This window comes from Anopheles maculipalpis, chromosome 2RL, assembly GCF_943734695.1.
Source record: "Anopheles maculipalpis chromosome 2RL, idAnoMacuDA_375_x, whole genome shotgun sequence".
Classification (NCBI taxonomy): domain Eukaryota; kingdom Metazoa; phylum Arthropoda; class Insecta; order Diptera; family Culicidae; genus Anopheles; species Anopheles maculipalpis.
In genome coordinates, this window is record NC_064871.1 from 54,688,588 (window position 1) to 54,713,581 (window position 24,994).

General features: G+C 40.1%; 2 protein-coding genes and 3 non-coding genes across 7 annotated transcripts in view; 2 read left to right on the forward strand and 3 right to left on the reverse strand.

Annotated features, from left to right (window-relative positions):
• The window catches only part of LOC126557215 (DNA replication licensing factor Mcm5), a 296,187-nt gene extending 272,862 nt beyond the window's left edge, over positions 1–23,325 (forward strand). Inside the window, exon 3 of one of the 2 annotated variants that reach the window (XM_050212916.1) lies at positions 23,315–23,325. The gene's annotated coding sequence lies outside the window, so the exon portion shown is untranslated. Of the gene's footprint in view, positions 1–6,724; positions 6,737–23,314 lie in introns of those variants that run through there. The other variant, XM_050212917.1, reaches the window with a different exon arrangement.
• Positions 1,134–9,462, reverse strand: LOC126558323 (heart- and neural crest derivatives-expressed protein 1). Of its 2 annotated transcripts, none has more exons than XM_050214319.1 (5): positions 9,292–9,462; positions 5,147–5,578; positions 4,800–5,077; positions 4,549–4,701; positions 1,134–1,267 (listed from the first exon to the last, which is right to left on the reverse strand). In XM_050214319.1, exons 1-5 carry the CDS (start codon positions 9,428–9,430, stop codon positions 1,136–1,138), a joined length of 1,134 nt encoding a protein of 377 aa, XP_050070276.1. In that variant the 5' UTR covers positions 9,431–9,462; the 3' UTR covers positions 1,134–1,135. The 2 variants fall into 2 exon arrangements, with proteins under 2 accessions (XP_050070276.1, XP_050070275.1); XM_050214318.1 differs by having other exon boundaries at positions 4,800–5,080.
• Trnaw-cca (transfer RNA tryptophan (anticodon CCA)) lies at positions 2,837–2,908 on the forward strand. The gene has a single exon. It is a non-coding gene; the product is annotated as a tRNA-Trp (tRNA).
• On the reverse strand, positions 3,540–3,612 carry Trnam-cau (transfer RNA methionine (anticodon CAU)). The gene has a single exon. It is a non-coding gene; the product is annotated as a tRNA-Met (tRNA).
• Positions 8,046–8,116, reverse strand: Trnag-gcc (transfer RNA glycine (anticodon GCC)). Its single transcript has one exon. It is a non-coding gene; the product is annotated as a tRNA-Gly (tRNA).
• Positions 23,326–24,994: the final 1,669 nt, after the last annotated feature.

Genomic DNA, 24,994 nt, shown 5'->3' on the forward strand with positions numbered 1-24,994 from the left:
CGCTTCCAGCACCACAAACCCATCGCTCTTTGTGTGTAGAACTTTTCGGACTGGTCAGCCACCAAACGGTGCACTGTGTTTGGTTGTTACCATTAGTTTAATTCAAATCACATACGCCCCAATCCGCGATCACCGTTTTATTGATTGGCCATCGGCTGCCATCATGACGGGGTTGGTACAGAGGATGCGCTTTGCCTGGGATGAGAGCACACGACTGCAGGCACGTGTACTTTTTGTGACGCGCGGAGTACATTTACGATCGGAAATCAAAATATTTACCCCTGACAGCGCACCACCGGACACGGAAAACCTAACCGCCGTTACAAATGCCGCTCGGGTTTTGTGATTTGATGTGGAAAAAAGTGATCTTCTTTTACTTGTTCCGCGGACGATCATCGTGGTGGCGGTGTGTGGCCGATCGAGAATAAGAGGGCCATCTGGTTTTTTGTCCGAGTTATCTTTGAAACGTTCGAGATTAAAATGTATCTAATATTAGCTTCCATAAAACCCATACGCGAATGCGGGGCTTCGTGGAGCAACACAAGTGTATTAGTTGGAAAATACGATTCGATTAGAATTTCTTTCATTTGTTCAGACAGTGTTGTAAACAACGTGAATGCAACATATTGATGATGAAACGTCTACTATCTATAGAATAGTAAAATACATTTATTTTCGCAGCTTGTAGTCAATCGATCTATATAACCTAGCATGGCACAGCCTCTCTTATTTTGATCGGGCCAGTCAGTCGAAAGCAGTGAAGAAGAAACGATCGAGTGGGAAATGAATAGAATCTGTACATAGCGTTACTACCTACTACTATTAGCCTAATGGCAAAGCGGAAGATAATAGTTAGGGGTCTTCTATACTTTTCCTACTATATTCCGCTGGGTGTACGACATTTGCTGAGATTCTAGAAATGGGTGCACATTGATTCACGTCTTGGGCGTTTTTTAGTAACCTTTAACTGTGCCTACAAGGACTGCCTAAATGCGTACTATTGGAATATATTTATATCAATGTTGGCCTGTTGGCATCTTTAGTATTACAGAAATGTTTTTCAAACAACAATTCTTTTGTTTTTTTTTTTTATCCATACTGGTATCCAATTATCTTGCCTGGTTTGTCACATAACTTATTTGATAGTGGTCTTCGTTTCCAGTGCCCAAACGTGCTGTGGCCACCCGGTACGTCCTTTGATTTTGCGTCCTTCCGTCACGGGTGGACTTGCACTGGTCGCATTCGGTGTTCCATTGGCGGCAAAGTTCTATGTCACGGAAAAAGATGAAGGAAAGGATTAAAGCGTTTTGTAGCACAATTAGTACGCTTGTTGACGAAATAATGTTTGTGGCCCATCAAAGACGTGGTGTGGGAATAATAACACAGGACAGAAAAATGAACAGTAAAAGTGGAAACCATATTAAACAAGCTGTGAAGTACATTTTCTCACGACGAGCTGGTATGCCAGTTGCGTCGGCTTTTGAGCTTATTTTTTAATTATTTTCGATCTTTCTACTTCCGTGCTTCAATTACTATTTCGGGAAAATATCTTTCCACTTGAGATAATGTTAGGTTCAGTGTCTCTATGTCCCTGTTGGGCTGTGGAAATTATGGGCATGATTCTTGGAGGCTGAGTCACGAGTAGGAAAACTTATCAACTTATATTAATCAATATTGATTGTTAACTGAAGACATATATCCAGGGATAGTAAGAGCTGTTCGAAGAAAACAGAAATAAGTTTTGATCGTCCAGGGAAGGGGACATTACAAGGGGGCGCCACGTCATTCGAGATTCCAAAACGAATCACTCTACTCGTCACAGAGCACTCCGTAGTCGTCTGTGGAGAAGATTAAGACCGAAGTAATCGTAATTTGTTTTATGGAAAGTTCAAGTGCTGCTTTATCGTTGTCAAGTGCCGACTCGCACAAAAATACCATCCCGTGGGAAGACGGAAGGGTTTAAAGTAAATGGCCCAAGGCAGAAGAAGGCTCTGTTTTGACTGCATTCTGGTACTTCAGTTATGAAAAGGCATCTTTTCAATTTTCCCAACATGTAATGTAGCGGCAAAAGCATATGATATGGTGACATGTTGCGGTTGGGCGATCGTTTCATGCTGAGTGGTTTTTCCCGTTCCCATCCTAGCGGACACTTGAAAGGTTTACTTCCGCCAGGAAGCGCATGTTATCTCCAATAGGCGGGATGTGTTTAAGCAATATGATGAATTCTATGAATATATTTAAGGAACCAGAGGAAGAAGATAGCGAATTATTTATAGTAAAGTGATTGACTACATATTTTGAATTATCTTTTCTTGTCTTGCCACCGTGGATAGCAATTAATTTTAGCAATGCTCGGATTCTTCATTTTTCTCGCTCGTTACGTGCTATTAGTCATTATGCGGAAATATCCAAGAATTTGCTGTTGAGCCCAATTATCAAACAATGTGACAAATGATGCTGTACAGCTCTCTAAAGGACTGCTAATAGAGTGACAGAGGAGGAAAAAAATGCAATGGAATTTGGAACAGAACAGTCATGTGGATGAAAAGGGGCGTCACTTTGGTAACTGGTTTTTTGTGTGTTGCCAGTGATTGATTAGTGGAGAGGTTCATACATTTGACACTATTTTTCACGGATCGGAATTTCGGGGTCTAAATGAAGAAGAGCACACAATGCAGGGAGCATGCGCCAAAATGCATTGTTCCGAGTGCAGGCTCTTTGCGTGTGTAAAAATAGAAAAGGGGCGTTGCTTGTTGCTCTGGCGATATAGTGCAAGTCATAGGGGTATTGTAAGTGTTAGTTTTATGGAGTCGTATAGTGTGAGAGCAGGAAAGCGGACTCCGTGGCGCAACGGTAGCGCGTCTGACTCCAGATCAGAAGGTTGCGTGTTCAAATCACGTCGGGGTCACAAGCTTCCGATTCTCTTTTGTTTTTCATGTTTTTTTTTTATGTGTTTGAATGATAACGAAAGTTCCCTAACTATGGATTGAATTGAGAAATATCCTAAAGGGGCATATAAATGAGATAGATCAAAATTATTTGGGATTTTATATGTTGGTTTCAAATCGATTTGTAAATACTATGTTAGTGTTGTTATTTTAAAGTATATGTTGCTTTTTTCGCACCATAGATAAATAACAATTAGTTGAAAATGTCCCATATTGTTGAAAACATATTGCTGTCAAAATTGCAATCCGTAACTCTATACACTGCATTTCATTTTTTCGCACGCCATTTTAAAATTGAAATGTTCGTTACAAAACTATCTTGCGAAGCATAAAATGCTATTACTCAATAATTTCCTTTAGTGCGTAGTTACAAATACTCAGCTTAGAGAAACTAAAAAAATGTGAGGAAAATTTAAAAATTTGCCCTTTAAATGTGTATTTCATATAATATATTGTCTTGTTAAATATAATGGCGTTAAATAACGCCGTTATATGTTTGCTGCTTAGAACAGAAACTTATTTTACAAAAAATGTTAGGAAAAGATTTTGGATTTGTTCAATTTGCTCTCGTAAGTAAAAAAAAGCAATATCTGCCCCGAGTGAGGATCGAACTCACGACCTTAAGATTATGAGACTTACGCGCTACCTACTGCGCTATCGAGGCTGTTGTATGAAGGGGCGTTCAATCGTGTCGAGCCCCTATGAGTTCAATTCTATATTTTCCAATTCTAATAGATTATTTAAGGCAACCCCTTTGTTCTTAATTTGTGTAATGATTTTCCCACCGAATAATACATTTTTCCTTCACAGAAAAAACGGATTCCCACCATCGGTAATTGGCATTTGATGCTTGATAATGGAGTTGCAATGTTGTGTTGTAGAAGTTCAGAGTCAAGTGCAGTGTACGTGCACGTGCACGTACACAGCAAGCGGGAGCAGGAATGTCATAAATAGGGGTTGCGAAAAAGGATATCATCGAAGGATAAAGGGGCCTGTTACAGGTTCCTATCCCTTCTTTCCATTACACGCCACAGCACTGAATTGTGTTGTTACGAGTGTTGAGGTAATAAACGGCAATCAGCGAATTAAACTCTTGAGGAAATAGGGAAAGGACGGTTGGTTGGTGAGTATAACTCGATTAACCACTATTAGTGGGCCACTTTGCGGTATTAAATTGTATCTCTGAAAATGGAAGGTAATGAAATTGTGGTCATTTTTCACACCCACCCTGCAAAATGCAAAGAGGCGTGAAAACCAGACGATTCTGAGCGACTTGTGGTTGGTTCGCAACGCACACGCTAATGTTTAGTGACACAAGAATTGGTTAATGTTTTTGAAAAGAAGAATCAAACTTTGTTTGCTAAATTTTATTAGATTTATTGCTCAAATGTTGTTGCATTAGGGAGTATGGTTGAGAAAACCGAAAGCAAAAACCAGACCCACTCAATAAAGATAATGATTCGATTAAGAAAGTTTCTCTATTCCCGTCTGTTTCCTAGCTGTTGCGACTGAGCCGTTCATTATTCATATGGGCAGACATTAAAGTGAGGGTGCCCTCGTTCGGTGGGGCAACCCCATATCTCGTCACCACTACACTTACTTGCATTAGCGTCTTTTGGGCACGCCGTTCGGCATTTATCTTGCGAGACGAGGGCACCAGTTCCGCGCGGAAATCACACGATGGGTCCTGGTTTCCGTTCACGACCGCCAACAGATGTGCGATGTAGGAAATTGCCAGTCGTAGTGTTTTGATCTGGAAACATAAGGCAACAGTATAGGGTGACGGTAAATAGAAACATTTTATAATAACTTTGTAGTTACTTTTAATCGAACATCCGCTTGCTCTCTTACCTTGGACAGTTTGGTATCGTTAGGAACATTTGGAATACGATCCCTTAGTGAGGTATAGGCCGAATTGATGCTTTGTGTCCTACGACGCTCCTTCTTGTTGGCCGTGTTGCGTCGCTTAACCACCCGCACTATCGGCACACCATTGCCAGGAATCACACCGGAAGAGGACGGTGCCATGTGCATGTGTTGTGGCTGGTGTTCGGGCCCTGTGGTGCCAGAAACGGGGTCAACTGACGTTCCGGTTCCTCCAAAATATCCCTCATCCGGGACGTAGATTCCTGCTAGAAGCAACCAAAGTGTCAGCATTGTGTGTGTCTATTTGTCCAGTTTCAGCTTGCATTGCTTACCGGTGTTGCTCTTTTCATAAACAAGCGAGGAACAGTAAATGGACGACGGTATTTGTTGCTGATGGTGATGATGATGATGTTGGTGCTGTTGAGAGTAGCCTCCGAGAGGTAGAGGATGGCCAGCACCACTGTACGGTGACGAAGACGCCGACATGGAGGACGTTGTGGAGGAAGCTGATGACAGCGACGATGTTGACAAGGACGATTGATCGGGCGGTTGCTGTTGGGATGAGATGTTGCGAATAGCGCTTACCACGACTGAGGCATTCCCGCTGGCACTGACCACGGCCGCCGGGGGTGAGTACCGGTCCCTGATCATGTCTGGGTGCGATTCGCTTGAACTGCACGGTGATCCCCAATAGCCCTCCTCGTCCATGATGATCACTCCACCTCCACCACCTCCACCGCCACCTCCGCTGGTCACCTGTGTTCCTGTCAGTTCATGGGCGGAGAGATAAACAAAAATAACGATGAGCACACACACTGTGACCGAAACGCCAACGAGAAGCTTGCCCAACCTTCCACACAGCCCACGTGCGAACCTCGACCATCATCGATCGTGTACTAGACGGGCACACAAACATAAACGGTTGGTTTAGGATTTTTCTTCACCAACTTCCAGTAGTAAATGAAACAACAACAATAAACAAAGTACGTTGCGTGTGTTTCTTGGGAAGGTGAATTCCCTGCAGGAGGAAAAAATGCCGCCTTACGGACAGCACCATTCACTGACCTCACAACGGGCCGTTCATAAGGAAAATCCCCAAAAAGAAAGCGAAGAAAAACGAAACCGGCGGATGAGATCCGAACACCGGAGAAGCTCGTGTATCGTATCTTAATGATTTGTTTATAGTAGAACAAGTGATACAGCCACCCAGGGGTGGCCTGTGTGGTGTGCTGAAGAGTGGAAGTGTCTTCGGTAAAACACCGTTCTGTGCGTTTTACTCTCGATCGTATTGCAGTAGTCGCAGTATAGAAGAGATTATGGTTTTTTTTCTTTTGGTAGAAAAAACTACTTCAGAAAAAGGCAGAAAAAGTGGAAGGAAAATCGATACCCTGTAACACATCTCATCTACATCTTCTCCGGGGATGCGTCTTGAGAGGAGCGAGTCCGTGCAGTGCTCGGGGTCAAGTCCATAAATCCCGAACCCTGTTGTTTATATTTGCAGGAGTGCAACGGAGCAACAAGCACCAGCAAAACAGTTACCTTTTTTCCTCTACACAGACAACCAAGACGAAGAAAACACCACAAAAAAAAGAAGCCAAGAGAACGATCGAGGGTGAAAAATTGCACGCGTGAATGGAGAAAGGATTGATGCTCGTGACTTTTGACAAATGAGTAGTGAAGTTTTTGGTTTCCGGAGAAACATGGAAGTCCGCGTCCGCTGTTCGGCTTGCTGCTGGCATTCGATATCCTTTCGGCAGGAAAACAGAATCTTGCCACTGTGTGCTAGCTATCGCTTACCGCTTTTGTGGTGTGAAAATGTCCTTAACGGCCTTGTAGACAAATCAGTGCGTTTGGGGTAAATTTTTAAACGTTGTTTATTTTTTATGATTGATTGGGCCGATCGATTAGAGATGTGGTGTGTTTCATGCGAGAATATTGAGCTCTTCTTAGGGTTATGTTACTGATGTTCTAATCACCGCGTTCAACATTGTTTGATACAGTTCTTCGACAGGATATCAGCACTTGAGAAGCTGTTTATTTTCCAGTTTGACTGTTTCCTGGTTTCGAATGGCGGATAATAACCGGAAATATCCTTTTACAGTTTGTACCCGTTAACATGAAAAAAGTTCTCTTAAGCAACCACATACACGCTTCAAACAGTATATTTATTGGTTTTTTCATTAAAACTCATGGTTAATATTTCTTCAAATAGTTGCATATTTCTTGTTCTTACACCGATATTTGCAAAATTATCATAAATAATTATGAGTGTTAGCAGAACGGTCAGACCGTTTCTTATGAATAGGAAAAAGGCTTCGATATTTTTGGGGGTGTTAGTACTGTAAAAATACTGTAAGTTTAATCTTTAACCTCTGAAATATTTAATCATTTCATAACAGAATTTTACTAGTTTTAGGAGTTGAAAAACGGTGCGATGGCTCTGGTTCACCTTTAAAAAATCAATGTGTGTTGATTGAAGATCCAATGTGTCTAATGTGATTGGTATTTATTTAAGTAAGTTTGTTGTTTAATTGTAAAACGTAATGATACTATTGAGAGAAAATATTTTGAAAAAGATTTTTAAACGGCTATAGAATCCGAAGCAACGTTCGAAAACCTGAAGTCCTGATGTTTTCTGACCTTAAAACCACTTAAGTTTAACATAACTTGATTCACAGCATCATAGTCAATGCGACATCTACTGAAGCAAACAAAACAGATAGGATCGTCCACTATCTTTATGGAGCAGATAAAATGTTCAGATTTTAACGGAACAAATCAGATATCATCACGATAAATGTTCATTGCGAAAAATGGCGACTGAGTTAAATATGTTCTACGGATTGGGATCCTATTTTTTCAGAATTTATTTCATTTACTTCATTTTTTCTTACGAGGAAAAACTAGAATAGTTTGTCGTAGAGTAGCCAAAGAGTAGGAAAAAAGAGCTACTGTGCTTTGCAGTTCAGGAAAATGAGGATTTCAATTTTCGAGTGGTCTTGGCCTGTCATTTGTAAGTTTTTCAATGATAACAGTTTTGGAACAACTGTATGGAGATAACCATTGTAAATAAATTTCAAGTCATTTATGTACGACGTGAATATGGTTCCATTAAACGGTAATGAGTGAGGCTAGGAAAGGGAAGTAAGTTCACGCTTTTCTAGTAAGTAAGTAGGGAAGTAAGTTCTCGCATTCCGTAACTAAAAAAGAAAAATTGAAAAAAGAATCCGATGCATCGGCCGGGAATCGAACCCGGGCCGCCCGCGTGGCAGGCGAGCATTCTACCACTGAACCACCGATGCTTGTTGAGGAGTGGGCTTGTACGTTGCGTCATAAACTGTTTTGCTCCTTCACACTTGTCACATTTAACTGCACAGTTGATTGTTAATAATCAAATATCCTGTTACTTAAACTAGTTTACCCCAAACCTAACATAAAAATCCACCAAGTTTTCTTTTCTCCTTTCAAGTTGCGTAACACTGTACCGGTGATTACAAAACATATTTAACACGTTCTTACTTCTTCGGGCACGTGGTAAATCTCATCATAAACACAGCGCCATCATTCACACGTCCTAAAACTGCTTCCCAAAATTACCAAACGATTAGTCAGTGCGCCGGGCAATAATTATCGTATCGCGTTCGTGTCACGTGCATCCTTTAGTGCGTGAGTGAGTACGCTTCAAAGGTGAAACCGATGAATTGACGGCTTATTGATGAAGCGTCGGATTCGGTTACCTCTAAAGTAATCAAACTAATATCGTCAAACTGTGTGTGTGTGTTTTTTTTTGAGGAAAAAAATTGGGTAATGATACGGAAATCAGGGAAAACTTGGCTCCTAAAGAGGGGGAGGATATTATAAGTAAACTGTGAAGCGAAATGTGGTGTGGTGAGGATCGAGAAGATGAAAACGGTTTTCATTTGACTCCATCCGATGGGATGGGAGTCGTTCAAAAAAAACGTTCGAAAAGAAGTTGAGACCTTGGCTTATCGGACGATCGTACAGTTTATGGCGGCAGTAAGGCTAATTTTAGAGTAATCGTACCCTTTTTTTTAAAGACCGCGCAGGTACCGTGGATTTGGTTTGTTGTTGTTTATTTCATTTACCGGTCGTTTGCCAAACCGATTTTTTTTCGATATTTTGTGAAATTCAACCGTCGATGGAAGAATGTAAACGGGTGTAGTTAATTTACAGAAGCATGGTTGTAATAAGAGAAGAGTATAAATACTTTCTTTCTTTTGAAATCAGACATTTTAATCGTTCACAAGTACGTAGTCCTGTTTGACTTTTAGATCCAGTGTTTAAAGTATTTTTATAAGATTGGCTTGAGCATTTTTCTTATAATACTGTATTTCAGCTCATAAAACTCTTAACTCAAACTCTTAACACTGATAGCAAATCATAGATATTGAAGTTTAAGAACTTGTCGTGAAGATCTGTTTGTGTGGTTTGTTCGAAAGAAGTAACTAGGACTTACCGGAATTTTGGGAATCTGCCGGATATAGTTGTGCGTAGTAGCTCCCATTTGACTCATAGTACGGATCTGGATCGCAAACGCGGTGGCAAAGATCACCATCCGAAGATGCAGTTTCGTAGCTGGACATTTTGTTATACATTTAGATTGACTGTTTACTTTTCCTTCTGAGGTGTCCTTAGTTATCCTTCACGTATTTTAATTTTCAACTGATTGGTTGAATTTCGGAATTTTAGTATTTATTTTAACAAGTACCACAAAACTTTCCACAATTCTATCGGCTTTGTAACACTTGCACGAATGATTTTTTTTTTCATTTAGATTTCAAAGATCAAAGATTTCTTTCACACTGCAAGTTGCATTGTTGTAGCAGATATTTTCGTCAACACTTGAGGGATAATCGTTCACTTGATGCTGTCGGGCGACGTACCCGTTCCTAAACTGTCACGCACGCACGGTTCAAGTTCTAGCCGAAGACTAAACTAACGTCCCTTCATTCTAAGTTTACTGCTGCTGTGCGCTTTCGTGCTGTTGGTTCAACGTCGTTTTTGAAACCTTTCTCGTGCATCACACGCCTTAAGTTGCCGCTGATTGGCTGCTGAAGGAGTGGATGCTTCTCGGCGAGGTGGAAAATCGGGGATGCTGTTGATTTTCCACCGTTTTTTTTTTGTTGTTGTCTGTTGTGGTCTTTTTCCTACAATTTTCCGCTTTCTCGAGCAGACCATGGTTTGGGACATTATTTCTTTGAACCGTTCTAGGTGAAGATGAAATTTCCGCTTCGCGAGCGAACCGCTGACCGGCCAAAAATTGGAGCTCCCTTTGTTCACAGCGATTTTGCGCAACTTGATGAGGAGATGGTGCCGTTTTCTGGTGTAGCCACGCCTCTTTGTCGCGGAAATAAGATGACAGTGCGGATCGCTTTTCTGTGATGCATTTTCCGCAGCCGACAAACATATGAAATCGTATGAAATTCGTTGGCTGGTTTCGTGCTGTGCGGTTTTCCTTCTTCCTATTATTTACTGCCATTGGATGTCGAACAGTTCGTCGGGTTTTATGCGGCTTGTTAGGTCGTTTTATTTCCTTCCTGCCACTAAAACAACTGCGATCGAAATGTGAATGTAGCGAATTTTCCCTGGATACTTTTATTGCACAAACACTTGACAGTCTAATGTGTTGCGGTTAAATAATTGTTATAGGAAAAAAAAGGTGTAGAGATTCTGTTTGTTTGTATTTCTGTTCGGTATTTTTTACATCGATTGGTTTGGTAAGGTTTAAAACTGGAACATATACTCAACATCTACTTGACGATGTAACATGTATCATTATGTTAGACAGTTCAAAATCAAATAAAAGTATGATTCACTAGACAATAATCCTTCAATAGTTAAAAAGATGGCTTGAAAAAACATTATTGATAAAAGTACAAGCAAACTTCTATATGTTTTATGTCTGCATTATTTATCACGGTTAAGTTATCAGTTTATCAAATTATCATTTTTGCCAAAAGGTTTTAATTGCACACACTCTGACTGTATTCAAACTTTTCAAACTCTCACAAAAATAGATATTCCTCTCCACTTATTTATGTAAAACTTTCACTATATTTTATCGTGTCGAAAATTAATGCTTTGAGTAAAATTTTCCTTTGAATATATTTCAATCGATTGAATAGTTCCGTCAGTCGGCTACAAAAGATGTAAACAAAAGTAAAGAACAAGAACGCTGTTAGGATGCTGTGAGAAGCGTCTGTCCTTGTGGCACCGTCACCAGAAAACGACTTGACATCCGCACTTGAAATGCACTAGTCAGACGAAAAGAAAAACCTTTGCTTGGGACAAAGAATAGAAGAAAGGGCTAATAACATTTGTTCACATTTGTTTTCCCCGTTGTTCGTCACACGAATCCATCAACCTGTTCTTGTGGTCTGGTTGTTCATTCTGTGTTTTGTATGTTTAATTTTATATCATGTTTGGAGTGCTACGAGAACGATTTATGTTGAAATGTGGTTAAACACGGGACAAAATGCTCTTCTGTAGGTTTGTTAATTATTTGCCTGAATCATAGAAATAATTTTAAAAGGTTATCGAATGATATGAAAGTAAGCCAAACGTTTGTCTGGTGTTCCCTAATATCGTGAAGACTGTTTCATCAATTTCCATACACCCATCCGATAATCACTTCAGGCATCGCATCCTCAGAAAACAGAGAGGCGACCACACAAACACAAAGCGGAGGTCGTAAATTTGTTGAGGTTCTAAGCCTTCGAACGTCGCGTGACGTTTATGACGTTTGCCTCGAGCGTGTGGTTCGTCCGATGCAAATGTAAGGTCCTTTTTCTATTGCTTCGTGGTCGACCGTAAGCGCCACATACAGTCATAAAACGCGCTTTTCTTTACAAGTTTGGTAAATTGTTTCCATATGTGTTAAAAGTCGGATTGGTGGTAAGTGATTTACAAAGTGTCAAAACATTCACCACTGATTTGTACAAAAAGAGAAATTTTTTTTTCCATTTATGCAATTACATTTTTATCCTTCATACTGGGCAAGGTATGGTCAAATTCTTCTTCTTTACTACTAATAATATTAATGTGGGAAAGTGATACAGGTAGCTCTCGTTAGTTTTCATGCTGACTTCAGATTGGTTAACCTTTAATTTCATGGACTTTTCTAGTTGGAAATCGAATTATTTGCTAATAAGGATTCATCAGTAAATTTTATTTCATATAGACGAAACTTACTCAAACCCGGTTTACATCCGAACGTAATTTATGGTGTATGTATGTATTTCCTATTTTTTCATACTGCATGGCTCAGAATAAAATACTTCATAATGAATTATGCAATTTAACATTCAGTTAGTGTATTTTTGATAAAAGTAGTAAATACAGAAATTTGAATTATTTGAAAATTTACTATTTACTCATTATATTTTATTTATTTATTTACAATTGATTATGACGGTCCAGTCCCGCTTGTGTTGAATAAATTTTATGATCTTATTGGTAAGGCATTTCCTCCTTATTCTTTGTCTTATCCCGGGCATACTCGGTTAATTTACTGATTCTAAATAAACATTTTTATTTTATGTTGATACTTCTGCTTTCGTTATGTGGCATAATGAAGCGAAGATTTTTTTTCATTTATTTCTTCATAGAGAGAGTATTCGAGTGAATGAGTATTCGTGCACAATCACTCCATAGTCTTTTAAATTTCTCTAGTGATGTCAGCAAAAAACGGCTGCGGTCTGATTTTAAACGTACGCAGCCGTTGGTTTTCATATTGGCTAAACACAGGCTGGGGAGTTCTACGAGAGGGCGTTATTTCTGTTCTACAATTTATTTCATCGATACACATTGGTCGTAGCTTATTAAATATTTTTCAATATTTTGTATGCGATAATATGTAATACATAAGTATCCATGTATCCTTTATTCCATTTATTGTAGTATGTCTTATCAAAATGTAATTTTTCATTCGTGTTTGAAATACTACCAGTTTTGATTACAATTGTCATACTTTGGTCCTAATTAAAACCATACGAGATTTGTTAGAAGCTGTATGCATCCCAATTTAATATCCGAATGAGTGTTTAATTGTGATGCTTTGATTAACTCTGTAGATAGTAAACGTGTTCTATATACAGAATAATGTTTAAGCTTTTCAGAAAAAATAAGGATTCGTCGATTGTTAATCCAAGCAGAACACAGAACAGCCTCAGTTAGAACAGTCAAGGAATGAGGTTTAAATACATGTTAGAGACGAAACCAACCTCGCAACATAAAGTATGGCAACGTAACGAAATGTATAAACATTTCGTTACTAACTAAATAGCTCCTACTAAATCCTCTGATGATGTTATATTCATTTCATATGCAAACACTTCGCTTTCACATAGAAGTGTTATTTGAATAAGGCTGTGATATTTCGCCCAATGTAATGATTCAAAAGATAATTGTAGGAGCTAGGCCGCCAATTTGGGGCTTTCTGGGGACGTAATCGATCATTAATTGTTGGGCCAAGCCCCGGTGGACATGATTTTCTTCTTCTTCTTCTTTGTCTGCTTAGTCAGTGCTTTCGGAATTTGCTGCTTTAGTGTTGTCTTATGCTACGATCATCTTATTGGCCTCGCCTTTCAGTCGGGTGTACGCCTCGCACACCGCCGCAACTAGCTGTCCGATGATTCGCTCTTCGCATGACACCTTCCAGACCGATGTTGACCAGCAAACAGGAGGGTCTTTTCCCTTGCCTCAGGTCCCCGTGAGATTCGAACAGTTCCGACATCATGCTCGACACTCTCAACTTACTGCACCGCGTCCAAAGTGGCCCTCAACAGCCGATGTCAGTGTCAGAGTGTGTTGAAGGATATTATAGACTCTTCATATTCTACTCCGCATTAATGCGTCCATCTAAACTTTGGGAGGATGAGTTATATGGGACTTGAAAGCCACCTTCAATATCACCGTAACGAACAGTAACTAAGCTATCTCATATCTCATATCTCATATATATAAATTAAGAGTATTATGCAATAGGAAAAATAAATTATCCCTCTCATCTATTAATCTATAAAGGCAAATAATAAACAGCTAATCCAAAAAAGGAAGCCAGCAACTCAAACAAAATATATATTGTAATGGTAAATACAGAATTTATGCTGCTACCAACGCTTTATCCCATTGTGCCAAATCATATGTTTTTTCGCGCTACGCAACTGCGCGGTTTCCAAACGGGTGTGTGCGTCAGTTTCGTTTCCCCGGTTAGCCGTGTGTTGGTGTGGCGTTATTGCAATTCTGGCCTCTGTGAGGAGAATTGTTACTCGACGTGGGGAGACAAAGCGGCGGCTTCATCTTTGTTCGAGCTGGCAATGTGTGCGTCTAGCAAGCGCGCTTCACTGGAAAGTGGGCATTGAGTGGTTCACATTGCCCAAACTTACGTGTGCGTAAAAATGGAACGGTAATTTAGTTACAGTTTTGATTCTCATATTTATTGAATAAACCGACAAACCGTGCATGAGACTTTGCTGATTCATAAATAAATTTAGTTTAGTAGCATAAATGTGTAGTTAACGGTAGTCCAAATTATCATAGTTTAACGTTTACCGAAAGCTTTTTAAATCGAGGCCTTGTTTTTATAGCTATTACATTGACTATTCGTTAGACAGTACAGAGGTTTGAAATTTAACGAAAGTTTTCATTCGAACGTTTGATTTACGAAAAAAAAATTGGACAAAAGTTTAATATGTTATTTTAAGAGTGGTACCTAATTAAGGATGCAATTGACTTTCCTAGGAATGGTTTTAATGGAATGTATGTTCCGTTTATCGCCTTAAATTTACTGACCTATGTGGTGATAAGATTTAAAATTACCATGACCGTAATCATCATCATCATTAACACCATACACTAAATTGGGATTACGTCTGATCGATTGTATTTATCATTAACATCCTCGTTTGTCTGGGCATTCAATTGCCATGCAAAGAGGTAGTTCTGATGTCACTATCATTAGATATGTATTAAAGCTTCTTCATAAGCAACGAATTCGATGAAATCGATTGTGACTGCAATCGCAATTGTTTACGTTTACGTGTTCGAAATCACGACTAGGGTTGCGATTTAACGGAAACAAAAGCGATGCACGAAAGTTTGCCTTGTCTAACTTGAAACCATAACCACCATAATGGTTCTAACTTGAAACCATAATGCCGATTTTCTCGATTTGTGATTACAGCAGGTTTGTTTGAGCAATGTCTGTTAGAGAATCATAATCACCACTTATGTACAAGAGGTCTTCGACTCTTGTTTATGGCTTCCTTGACAATTGAGTTACTCAGTACTGGAGAGTTAATCCAACGTATCATGGAACGATCCGGATGAGATATGATTTTTAAGATTCGTGCCACTTTCATTAAACCCTACGCCTGTCTCAGCAAAAGACAGCTGGAGATTAACGCTATGAATGAATTGCTGGCCACACGACAAAGACAGACGCTATAGTAAAACACCCGCAAACGATAGTTTAAGCATTTTGGAGCTGGCAATTAATTAATTGTTTGGCAAATAATGATAAGAAACCGTTTTAGCTTCGTGTGCAGTACAGCTTCATTTTTACACACACATACTAAAGATGTGTCCTGGCCGGCGATATAAATTATTAATTGTCTCAAGAACATTCTGGCTATGCAGAAACCTTCTAAGAATGATCGTTTCCGTCCATAATTTTTCTCTTTAAAACAATTAAAAAACCCAAAAAAATTATAAAATAATGTCCATCACAGTGTATGCCACTATCACACTGTGTGGAACTAAGAGATCGGTTACTTTCGCGCATGAGAAGTGAAAATCGAACAGAAATGGAAAAGCAGCGTAACAGACATAACGTGAGTGCATAGCGGGGAGCAACAACAGTAACGAGCCGTTCTTTTTTGTCTGTGCTATAGCGTCCGAACAGTTAGCCTCTTTCGTAAAGTCTTTTCCGTGGTTTCAAGCGCTTTCAACAACAGAAAAACGGTTCATTAGATAAACCCGGCGAGTGCAAAATCGATCAATGACCTTTATCCGTTTTTTGGGGCTGCAGCTGTGTTTGTTTTGACCGTGTTAAGACCAACCGAATGCAAAGTGAGGTGTAATGTGAGGAATTTTTCGGGAGCCACTTGCCAACGTAGAGTAAGGTGTGGTGATAGAAGGGGTTAATTTTTTTTTGTTAGTGATTCTGCAAGAAAAGGCCGTGGCCTTCACCTAGTGAAGAGAAAGAGAGAGAGAGAGAGAGGTCTCTTGTGTGTTGGTGCAAAGATGTTGTGGAATCGTTTCAAAGGGAATACAAAATACAGTCGGACAAAGGTGGAGCCAGCGAGAGTTGGAATTGGGGATTTGGATTTGCTGTAGCATGACTGAGCAGCGTGTGTTGTATATTTAGGTGCAATTTTCCTGGTTCCATTCCACAAGACAACTTCCTCTGCTGCTGCTTCTACTGCATCAGGAACAAGGCGGCCCGACGTGCATGCGTGAGAATCCAAGTGTTGTGTTGTGGTGTTATGCAAAACAGCGGCAACTGATGATACCGCCGGAAGAGCAAGGCACATCATGCGCTTGCAGCGTCAAACAATCATCGGACAACATACGCATGTTCGTTTAACCATTTACAAAAGGCATTGCCGAAGGGTGGCCAACGTACCCATGTGCAACGAGACACCTTTCGGTGCGGTCGAGTGTGCAGTGGAAAATTTTCGATTCGTTTGGCTGTGTTTGTCTATCTGTCCGTTTGGGTTACATAAAAAGGAGGAAAGCGGAAAAGCGAATGATTTGGTCCGCCACCGAATGGCGGTTGGTACGGCGGTGGAAAAAAGCTATTTAAAATTACCCAGTGTTTTTTTTCCGACCGAATGACTCAAACGTTTGCTCCATTCGATCGTCTTCGATCAGTCTCGCGATTGTGGTGAACGTGTATTTCCTACCGAAATGGTGCTGTGCGTTGTCCTTTGTGTTGACACGCTTGACGGTTCTTACTGTGCTCGATAAGAAGAAACAAATCGGCGATGACCCGTGCAACAGCTAAACACATCGAAACAATCGGAGATAAATCCCGTGCATGCGGGTGGTGCAATGGGTGGAAAACGGTCGCACCCTCCCGAGCAAACGTCGAACGAAAATAAAGCCACCGTCAAAAGTCAATGTCAATGACGCGCACAATTTGTGTTGGAAACGCATGCGAAAACCGTGCCGTTAGTGTGCGGGCAGGAGTGGCATAGGAACGGTGGTGGTGTACGGTCAGCTGTGACGCGCCAGGTGATTTTCTTCGCACGAGAACTCATGCCGCCTGACAGCTGGTTTTGTTAGTGTGTGTTTGGAAGTGTTTGTACGCGCGTCTCAAGTCTAGACGACAGTGGCCAAGCAAGCGACACGCCAGCAGAGGAATGGGCTTGTCGCACGTCTCGTGCGCAGTGTATTTTCTGTTGTGTTTTTCCTTTCTAGAGACGAGACGTGCGGTTTGTTCGGAGGCTTTCGAAATGCGTCAGTGTCCTTGTCCTTCGCTTCGAACACTTGAAATAAATCGTTTTGTTGAATACTCTTAGTGTGACAAACTAAGGAAAAGTGTACCTCCAGTGAAAATGAATTTTCGTAGTTTACTCCACTCCCTAATTGATATGTTTTGTATTCTCTTTCAGTTGAATCAGTTGTTTAGTTTAAACTAGTGTGTTTGACAGTGCTTTGTGTTTATGTGTCAGCGTAGTTTGGCTTGGTTGAAATTTCTGTCTCAACAATCTAAAAGTGAACCATTCTAGTAGTAAATAATTAACTGTATGTGCAGCAGTGCAATTGGTTTGGGTTATATAAAGAGAAACGAAAAAATAAAGCTCCCATCAGTTCGAAAGGGATTTGAATGAGACATATCAACCAACAACGACGGACGGGTTTCACAAGCTTCGATCGGGTAAGTTGCTAATTAATTTCCCTGTGGGTGGGTAAGTGTTTGTAAGACTATTTACCACTACTAGTAACTGAAAACAATCAGCAGGGTGTACGAAGAAAATCAGTACAGAGAATATAAAGCTGTATTTGTTTTGATTGCATTTTGACGGATAACTACTACAGCACACATACAATTTAGGTTTGTATTTGTAAAAGCAACGATGATCCATTACTTAAAGAGTGTAATTCACATTTAGATGTTGCCGATCTATTATTGCAAATGCAACACTTAAAGCTCGCCCTCTGTACGTATGTTTGTAGTACATTTATATAAAATGCTTTAACAAAGTTGAGTTATTAAATGATAATTAAATGTCCGATTGCAAATGAGGATACCCTTCAAGCAGTTTGCTATCGTTTTGTCTCTAAAAAAATACATTATCTCTGAACGGCGCATCACGATGTGGGAGGCCCAATTGCATCCAAGTAGAAACCCCATCAATACATTGTAGAAATTAGTAGTTTACTTCCTTCTCAGCCTCACCGTGATGCAGCTTAGCTTAACTGTCAACAGGAGGTACGCGCCTTTTTAGCGGCAAAGTCAAGAAAGTGGGCGCGTTTGCTAAACAGCTCATTGGGTGATTAATGTGCCACGAAGCGCAGATGTAAGATAGCATAAGAATGCGAAATAATTAGCGACCTTCTATTTGGTTCGTAGCTCGTACAGGAGCTGCTCGTTTAAAAACTTAGTTGAGAGGTTGAGCGTTCCTAGTCAAGACCGCCGCCTGTCCGAGACATTGTGGCCCCGAATGGAGATGGTCCTTCGGAATGATGATTGGAGGGGTTTTTATGGAATTTGTTGCACGACCAGGAAATGGGTACAGCGTAATGGAAACGGTTCCATTATTTAACGGGCAAATTGTCCTTCGGTCAAACGTATCGAGAACACAATCACCACTGACGGGTTGTTCGTGTGTGTATAATCGATTCAATGAACAAATTTATGGAAGCGTAAAGGAGGCTTTAAGGAAAATCGTTGCTACAGAGGTACAGAGGTACAGAGGCTTTTGCTTTGTGTCGGTTTTTTTTTTATGATGCCAATGTTAAAAAGGATCATAAAAAAATTAACATACTGATGAGGCTAACTGCAATGCATTCAATTGAAAACAATTATGGTAAGAACTTATGTCCATGTGCAAAGCGAGACTTAATAAATGATACATAAAAATTTTAATGAAAAGACATATCCCGCATTTCCAGTAAGAATTGAGCAATCAACCATTCGAGGACATTATGGATTCCAAAACTTCCAAAAACGTTTTACATGCACGAGCACATTATTAGCACCGTGAGCAAATGGAAAACAAAGCACAACACGACAGCTCCGTTTAGCGTTCGATTGAGTATGGTACATGTTCAGTCAATGACCCGGAAAATGCTTCATGCCACAAAACAAAAACAGCAGCAGCAGCGGGGGGAAAAAAATCAATCCACCCTAATCAAAAACCCTCCAGCTACCTACATGTGGTGCTCATTTCGAAACATGTGTTTTACAAGCCAACCAACCAACGTACGGTGGAACGTTGGAACGGACGTAATGCTTGCCATTGCCTTCGTCACACCGTTGTCCACGTGTGGCTCTTTTGCGCTCTTTCACAAAGAATGGCCCTGTACGCAGTTGTGCAAGTGAAGTGTGCTGGTGGACACGCTGGATGGCCCCGATTATCGTTGAAGGTGGCCGTTTCGCAATTATAATCGTCCTATTGGTTTGCAACTAGCTGAAGGTAATGATGGAGTCTGCGAAGTGACAGGCATGCACATAAGGAAGGGAAATGACCACGAGATTGCAGAAACAAGCTGTCTTAGCTGTGACTAATGTGAACCCTTTGACGTTGAAGTAAGCCGAGTACAGGCAATGGGCTCAGTTTATAAAGGGCATCATTTGTTTGTGCTCTTTACAATCGCTGAACATAGGCGTTAATTCGTATGGAGTCAATATCTAGGGTTTAATAAGAAATCAGGGCAGGATAGGTGTAGTGGTGATGTTCGATCAATAGCTAATCGTATTATGTACGCATGTCTATAAACAATGTTAATTAATGTCGGTGATTGAATCACAGACCTTTCACTTGTTTGTGTTTTCTGGAAAAAAAAAACAGAATCACATTGGTAACATATATTGCACGGAATTTTAATTACATTTTATGTGATTTAAATCCCATTAAATCACACATGAATCCTTATGCTCAATATAAAATGAAATACAAAGTTATAACACATCCACAAAATAGACACTTCGATCATGAGTTTGAAATGAAGTACGTCAATAACGTCCAATATTTCCAGTATTTTAAAGTAAAAACATAAGGAATAGTCTACCATTTCACAATGATCGAAGCTTTGTACTATTGTTTTATTTATTTGCTATTTATTCGTCTTATTGTTTGCTCGTAGGGTTTAAACAAGGCCTTTTTAACTTAACTATATTACGATGAATACTAACAGCCCATTCTTATATTCTTTCGTTTGCAAACATTAATGTATGTCGGTACTGGCGTCCCGTTATTTCTTGGGCAAAATGTGATTTGCTGGATTGTACACTATTTATGTATATACAAAAATAGCTTATACAGGGTGTTCAATATATTCTTACACTTACACTTTAAAAACGAGCTCAAACAATGTAAACATAATATACATTTTTTGAAGTATTCTTTTCTTGATGCCATGTTTATTTACTATCTTTTTGGCATATTAGGAGGGAGCACCCTCTCTTTGTACTTTATCACAAGCTTGAGACGTTCCATCGGCATTTCGTCCCAGATCTTGGAAATAACGTTCTTGAATTGGCCGGCTGTGTTCACTTTATACCCACTTTGCTTGGCCAGCATGTATGACCATACATAGTAATCAAGGGGATTGAGATACGGGGAACTGGATGGTCATGACATCTTCTCTAGAAACCCCGTCAAATTCTCCTGACACCACGCTTGGACGATATTCGCCGTATTCGGCCGGAGCGCAGTCTTGTAGGAAAATGTAAGGATCCTTCCCGTAAAGATCCTGAAGTGCCGGAGCCACAACCTTCTCCAGAACCTCGATGTTGTAGTACGTGGCGTTAATTTTGACGTTTTTCTCAATAAAAACCAGTAGGAGCTTCCCATTCCTGGATACGGCCCTCCAAACAATCAACGACGCGGCATTCTGGTGCCGTGAGATGTTTATTTGGGAGATGCTGGCCAACGTCGGCGCCCAAAGTCGTTCATTTTGAACATTGTGTGGCTGTTCCAAAACGAAGAGTTTCTCATAGGAAAACACGAACTCCTGACCTGCGTGCCGCGAAAGTATCAATTTGCATCTGTCCGGCCTATCCTTCTTTGCAGCCTACGTTACTCCATGTACTTTACGTTTCTTGTACGGCTGGTACCCTAGGTCCTTCGTCATAATAGTGTGAGTCGTCCCGATTGACGCATTCAGGTCAGCAGCAGTCTTCCAGGTCGTCTAGCGGGTCATTTTTCGACGGATCCGTTCCCTCACCACCTTAAAGACTGCTGGCGTTCTCGCCGAACGCGGCTGCCCGTGTTTTGTACGGTCATTGGTCGAGTCCGTCTCCCGGTACCGACGGATGGTAGTATAAATGAAATTTCGCTTCACTCCGTGAGATTTCAACCGATGGTATATGTCACCGGGCAAACAATTTTACTATAAGATCGCGGCACTATTTTATCGTGCACAGTGTTCACAAACTAAGTGACAGTTAGTCGACACCACATGCAACGGTTAGCCTATACATTATAATAAAGCTGACACCAATATTAATACAAGGAATACACAGAGTGCAAATCTGCAATTCGATGAAAAGTTGTATTCGAACTTATTGAACACCCTGTGCATATTCATTGGTCTTGAGTCATTGTATATGGTTTTGCATATTATGCTTGACTCGACAAGGGCAACACAGACTGCGCCTTGTAAAATGAAGTCCCGGAAGCCAGAAAATGTGAGTCTCAAACCCTTAAATTATAATATCTTTGAAATTTCTTTCTCTTGGTTTCAACCTTGTATAGGAGCATTTCCATTAATTTAGTTTATTCATCAACTATTTGTTTTGGATTTTGCAAAATCTTCCTAAACCGTTAAATTGATTGATGGTATTTTATTGAACACATTTGTAGCACATATGTTAATTGCTGAAGCTGATTTTTCTGTCTATTTGTATTTTTTATTTCTTCAAGCTGTTTTTTTGGAGATCGTTTCTGCGTTCAAATTCGATTAATCATAAAAATTGGCATCATTAACCAGCCGATGCGAATAAAATCGATCGGAGCACACCATCGTCATCGTCATTTGTCATGTGTATTTTTTCTTCTTCTATTATCCCCCACTTCATGTTATACAGATCGTCATTATGCTTGGCAGAAACACTGTTATTGCCAAATTCCAAAATTCTTCGGCAAACTCGTTTGTGTCTGAAAAAGGGAAATGAAGTTTTCGGAAGCAAACGGATTTCGTTTTTCTTATTTGCATCCCGTTTTAATCAAATTCGCTTCCTCCTCGGTACCACCCACGATCCCATGATGAAAGAAAAAGGTTTGGATCGGTTTAGTAAAGTCACCTGACAGCTGGGGTATTAGCAGCACAGCCTAATGGCAATTAGAGTGGATTTCAGGTCGGGTTGTTCGAGGCGAAAATTTGTGTTTTTAATTGGTTTAGGTTTTTGCTGTCCAGCAGAAAGATTGTGGGCTGTTCGCCAGCAGTGTTTTTACCTTCAGCTCTATTTTACGATGCGATTCGAAATCAATCACACGACGATTGATGAGTGTGCAAAGAGATGGATGGGCTTGTAACAAACACGGTCAAGGTTGTTGAGGAAAACTAATCAAATAGAAAACATATACTACTACTATTGATTCTAAGGTTAGGCTGGTGTTGGGCGCCAAAGATGATATTAAATTATTGTTTGTTTTCTTTTAAAGCTAAGAGATAATAAGATTTTGCATAGAATAATTGGAATTATCGAACTACGCTGGTGTACGTAAATCAGACACAAGCATGAAAACACCACCCTTAAGCTAACATATCCGTCGACACCCAACCTTGAAATGAGGTCTCCCGTTTTCGATGGATGGGTAGCGAACGTCATTGAATGGAACCGGCAATATTGGTGTATTGTGCCAGCATTTTTATGAGGTTCAATGACTTCCACCTCCACTTCTAACTAATGGATAAACCAGTAGCTAGCGGAACGACCGAATTAAACTGCCGTCTCAGTTTAAAGCGTTGTTACCGCGTGAATAGCGAAATAAACAACCTTCGCTGACGGTTCGCGACGATGAAAGGTAAAGGACAGAGCACTCAGTGTTTGTGAGCAAAATTTGGTGAATGAAATTTAAGGCGCATTTTTGTTTTGTCCCCCTTGCTCCGTGACGTCATATAATCCGTGAACCTGTATGCTTGTGTTTGCTTTACTCTATCGCATTGTAGATTTAACAAAAACAAACCTTCGTAAGAGCTGATAACACGCGTAGGTATCTAATGTTTTACTTCCACTGACCCATATTTTGGGTGGGTGGTTTTACATTTTATAGCACTTTTTGCAATAAGTGAAGAGTTGTTAGGTGTGTTGGAATAAATAACTGGTTGTCCAGTTCATCTTGAGCGTTGTCTAGAAATGCCTCGCACTTGTCTCGTTCTACTCAGAAAGCTTGTATAAGAATTATATATTGCACATGCATTCTATACGTCAAACTAGAAGTCATAAAGCCCTTGCCAACTTTATTCCAACTTTCATGCTCTTAAATACAGAAATGTCGTCCTCCCTTTTCAGATGTTTAGAGAATGACCATTGAAATTTGAGAGCTAAAAAACCTCTCTGTCAATACTTTTCCGATTTTGTGTACCAATAAACGTAATTTAAAATCAGCAAAACAATAGCTTCCATGCCGTTGAACTTGAGCCATTGAACTAGGCAATAAACTTCAAAGTTCTACACAGCAATATGGCAAAGCGCTTTAAATTGTCAATTAAATTTTGTATTGAATTTTCGATAAGGGGCGAATTGGAATTTGTTTAACCTAGTTTATGCGTAGCGATTAGCGGGAACACTAGAATAATTTTGACTGTTGATGCATGTGGATGTAAAACTAGGTGGAATTCCCATCTAAGTTCTTTTTTCCTACCGCATTCTACGTAGTAGATATTTCTTGAATTCTGAGAATATACTGCTCTGTTGATGTAACACACTCCTTATCACCTTTACGACGTGTTTTGCATGCGTAATTGTTATCACTTGGCGTGCGTACTACTGGCCGACATTTGCGTACGATCGCTGCGGGGGAAGTTACGTTTTTTTTTTTGTTGTTTCACCGGGTTGTTGATATGCATGCCAGTTGTTCAACACGGGCTGCCTTGCCTGTCTGTATTTGGCCTTTTTGCAATTTCGTCGCAACCATGCGCCGTGACGAACTTTAACGGCCAAGGTTATCATCGTCCGCCCGATGAATGGGGTAGATGTTTTCTGGAGTGTTTTATTTATTCATTTTTCACTTTGCCATCGCTAGAAGGTGGCTGCAATAAACGTAGATAGAGCACTGAGCGTGTGTAACAGCTGTAATTCCGCTGTACGATGAGATTTACGATAAGGAAGCAACGGTACCGGTTATGTGAGGGAAGAAGGGTTGGGCTGGTGCAGTGTGTTAGTTGACAAATATCATACTACAACCGGTAATCATCTGTCCACAACGGCTAAAGTTGCTCAACATCCGTCTGGAAGACGCTAAGCCAATATCGTTACACTGTTTACAAATGTAACGTTTTGGCAGGGTTCTATGGCTTAGTTTGAAATCCCAGCTCTATTTATAATTATTCGAAATAACTGAAATTAAACACAAAGTTCTTAGACTAACTAACTTTTTCTTCTTGGCTTAATAATCTAGACCATGGCCATGCCGTCTAATTAATGGCCTAAACAACTCGTTGATATTATGAAGTTGGCAGGATTCAGTCTTTTGGAGTTAGTAAGGCCGTATAACCGCCCTAGAAATTAAATGAAATGTATTTCAACTCCTTGCATAAACAACGAACCATGCGACCAAACTGCCATTGAAAATACTCTCACCATAATGGAAATAAATTTCAAATCCCACAACATATGACGTTCACATTACAAAGTGATTAGGTAAACACCGTATAAACCCAGATAAATGCAGTAAACTGTACTTTGTAAAAATGATTTCCATTCTAGGGACGACAATAACTTTCGTAATAGTTTTTATTTTACTAATTATTTTAAAGTCAAG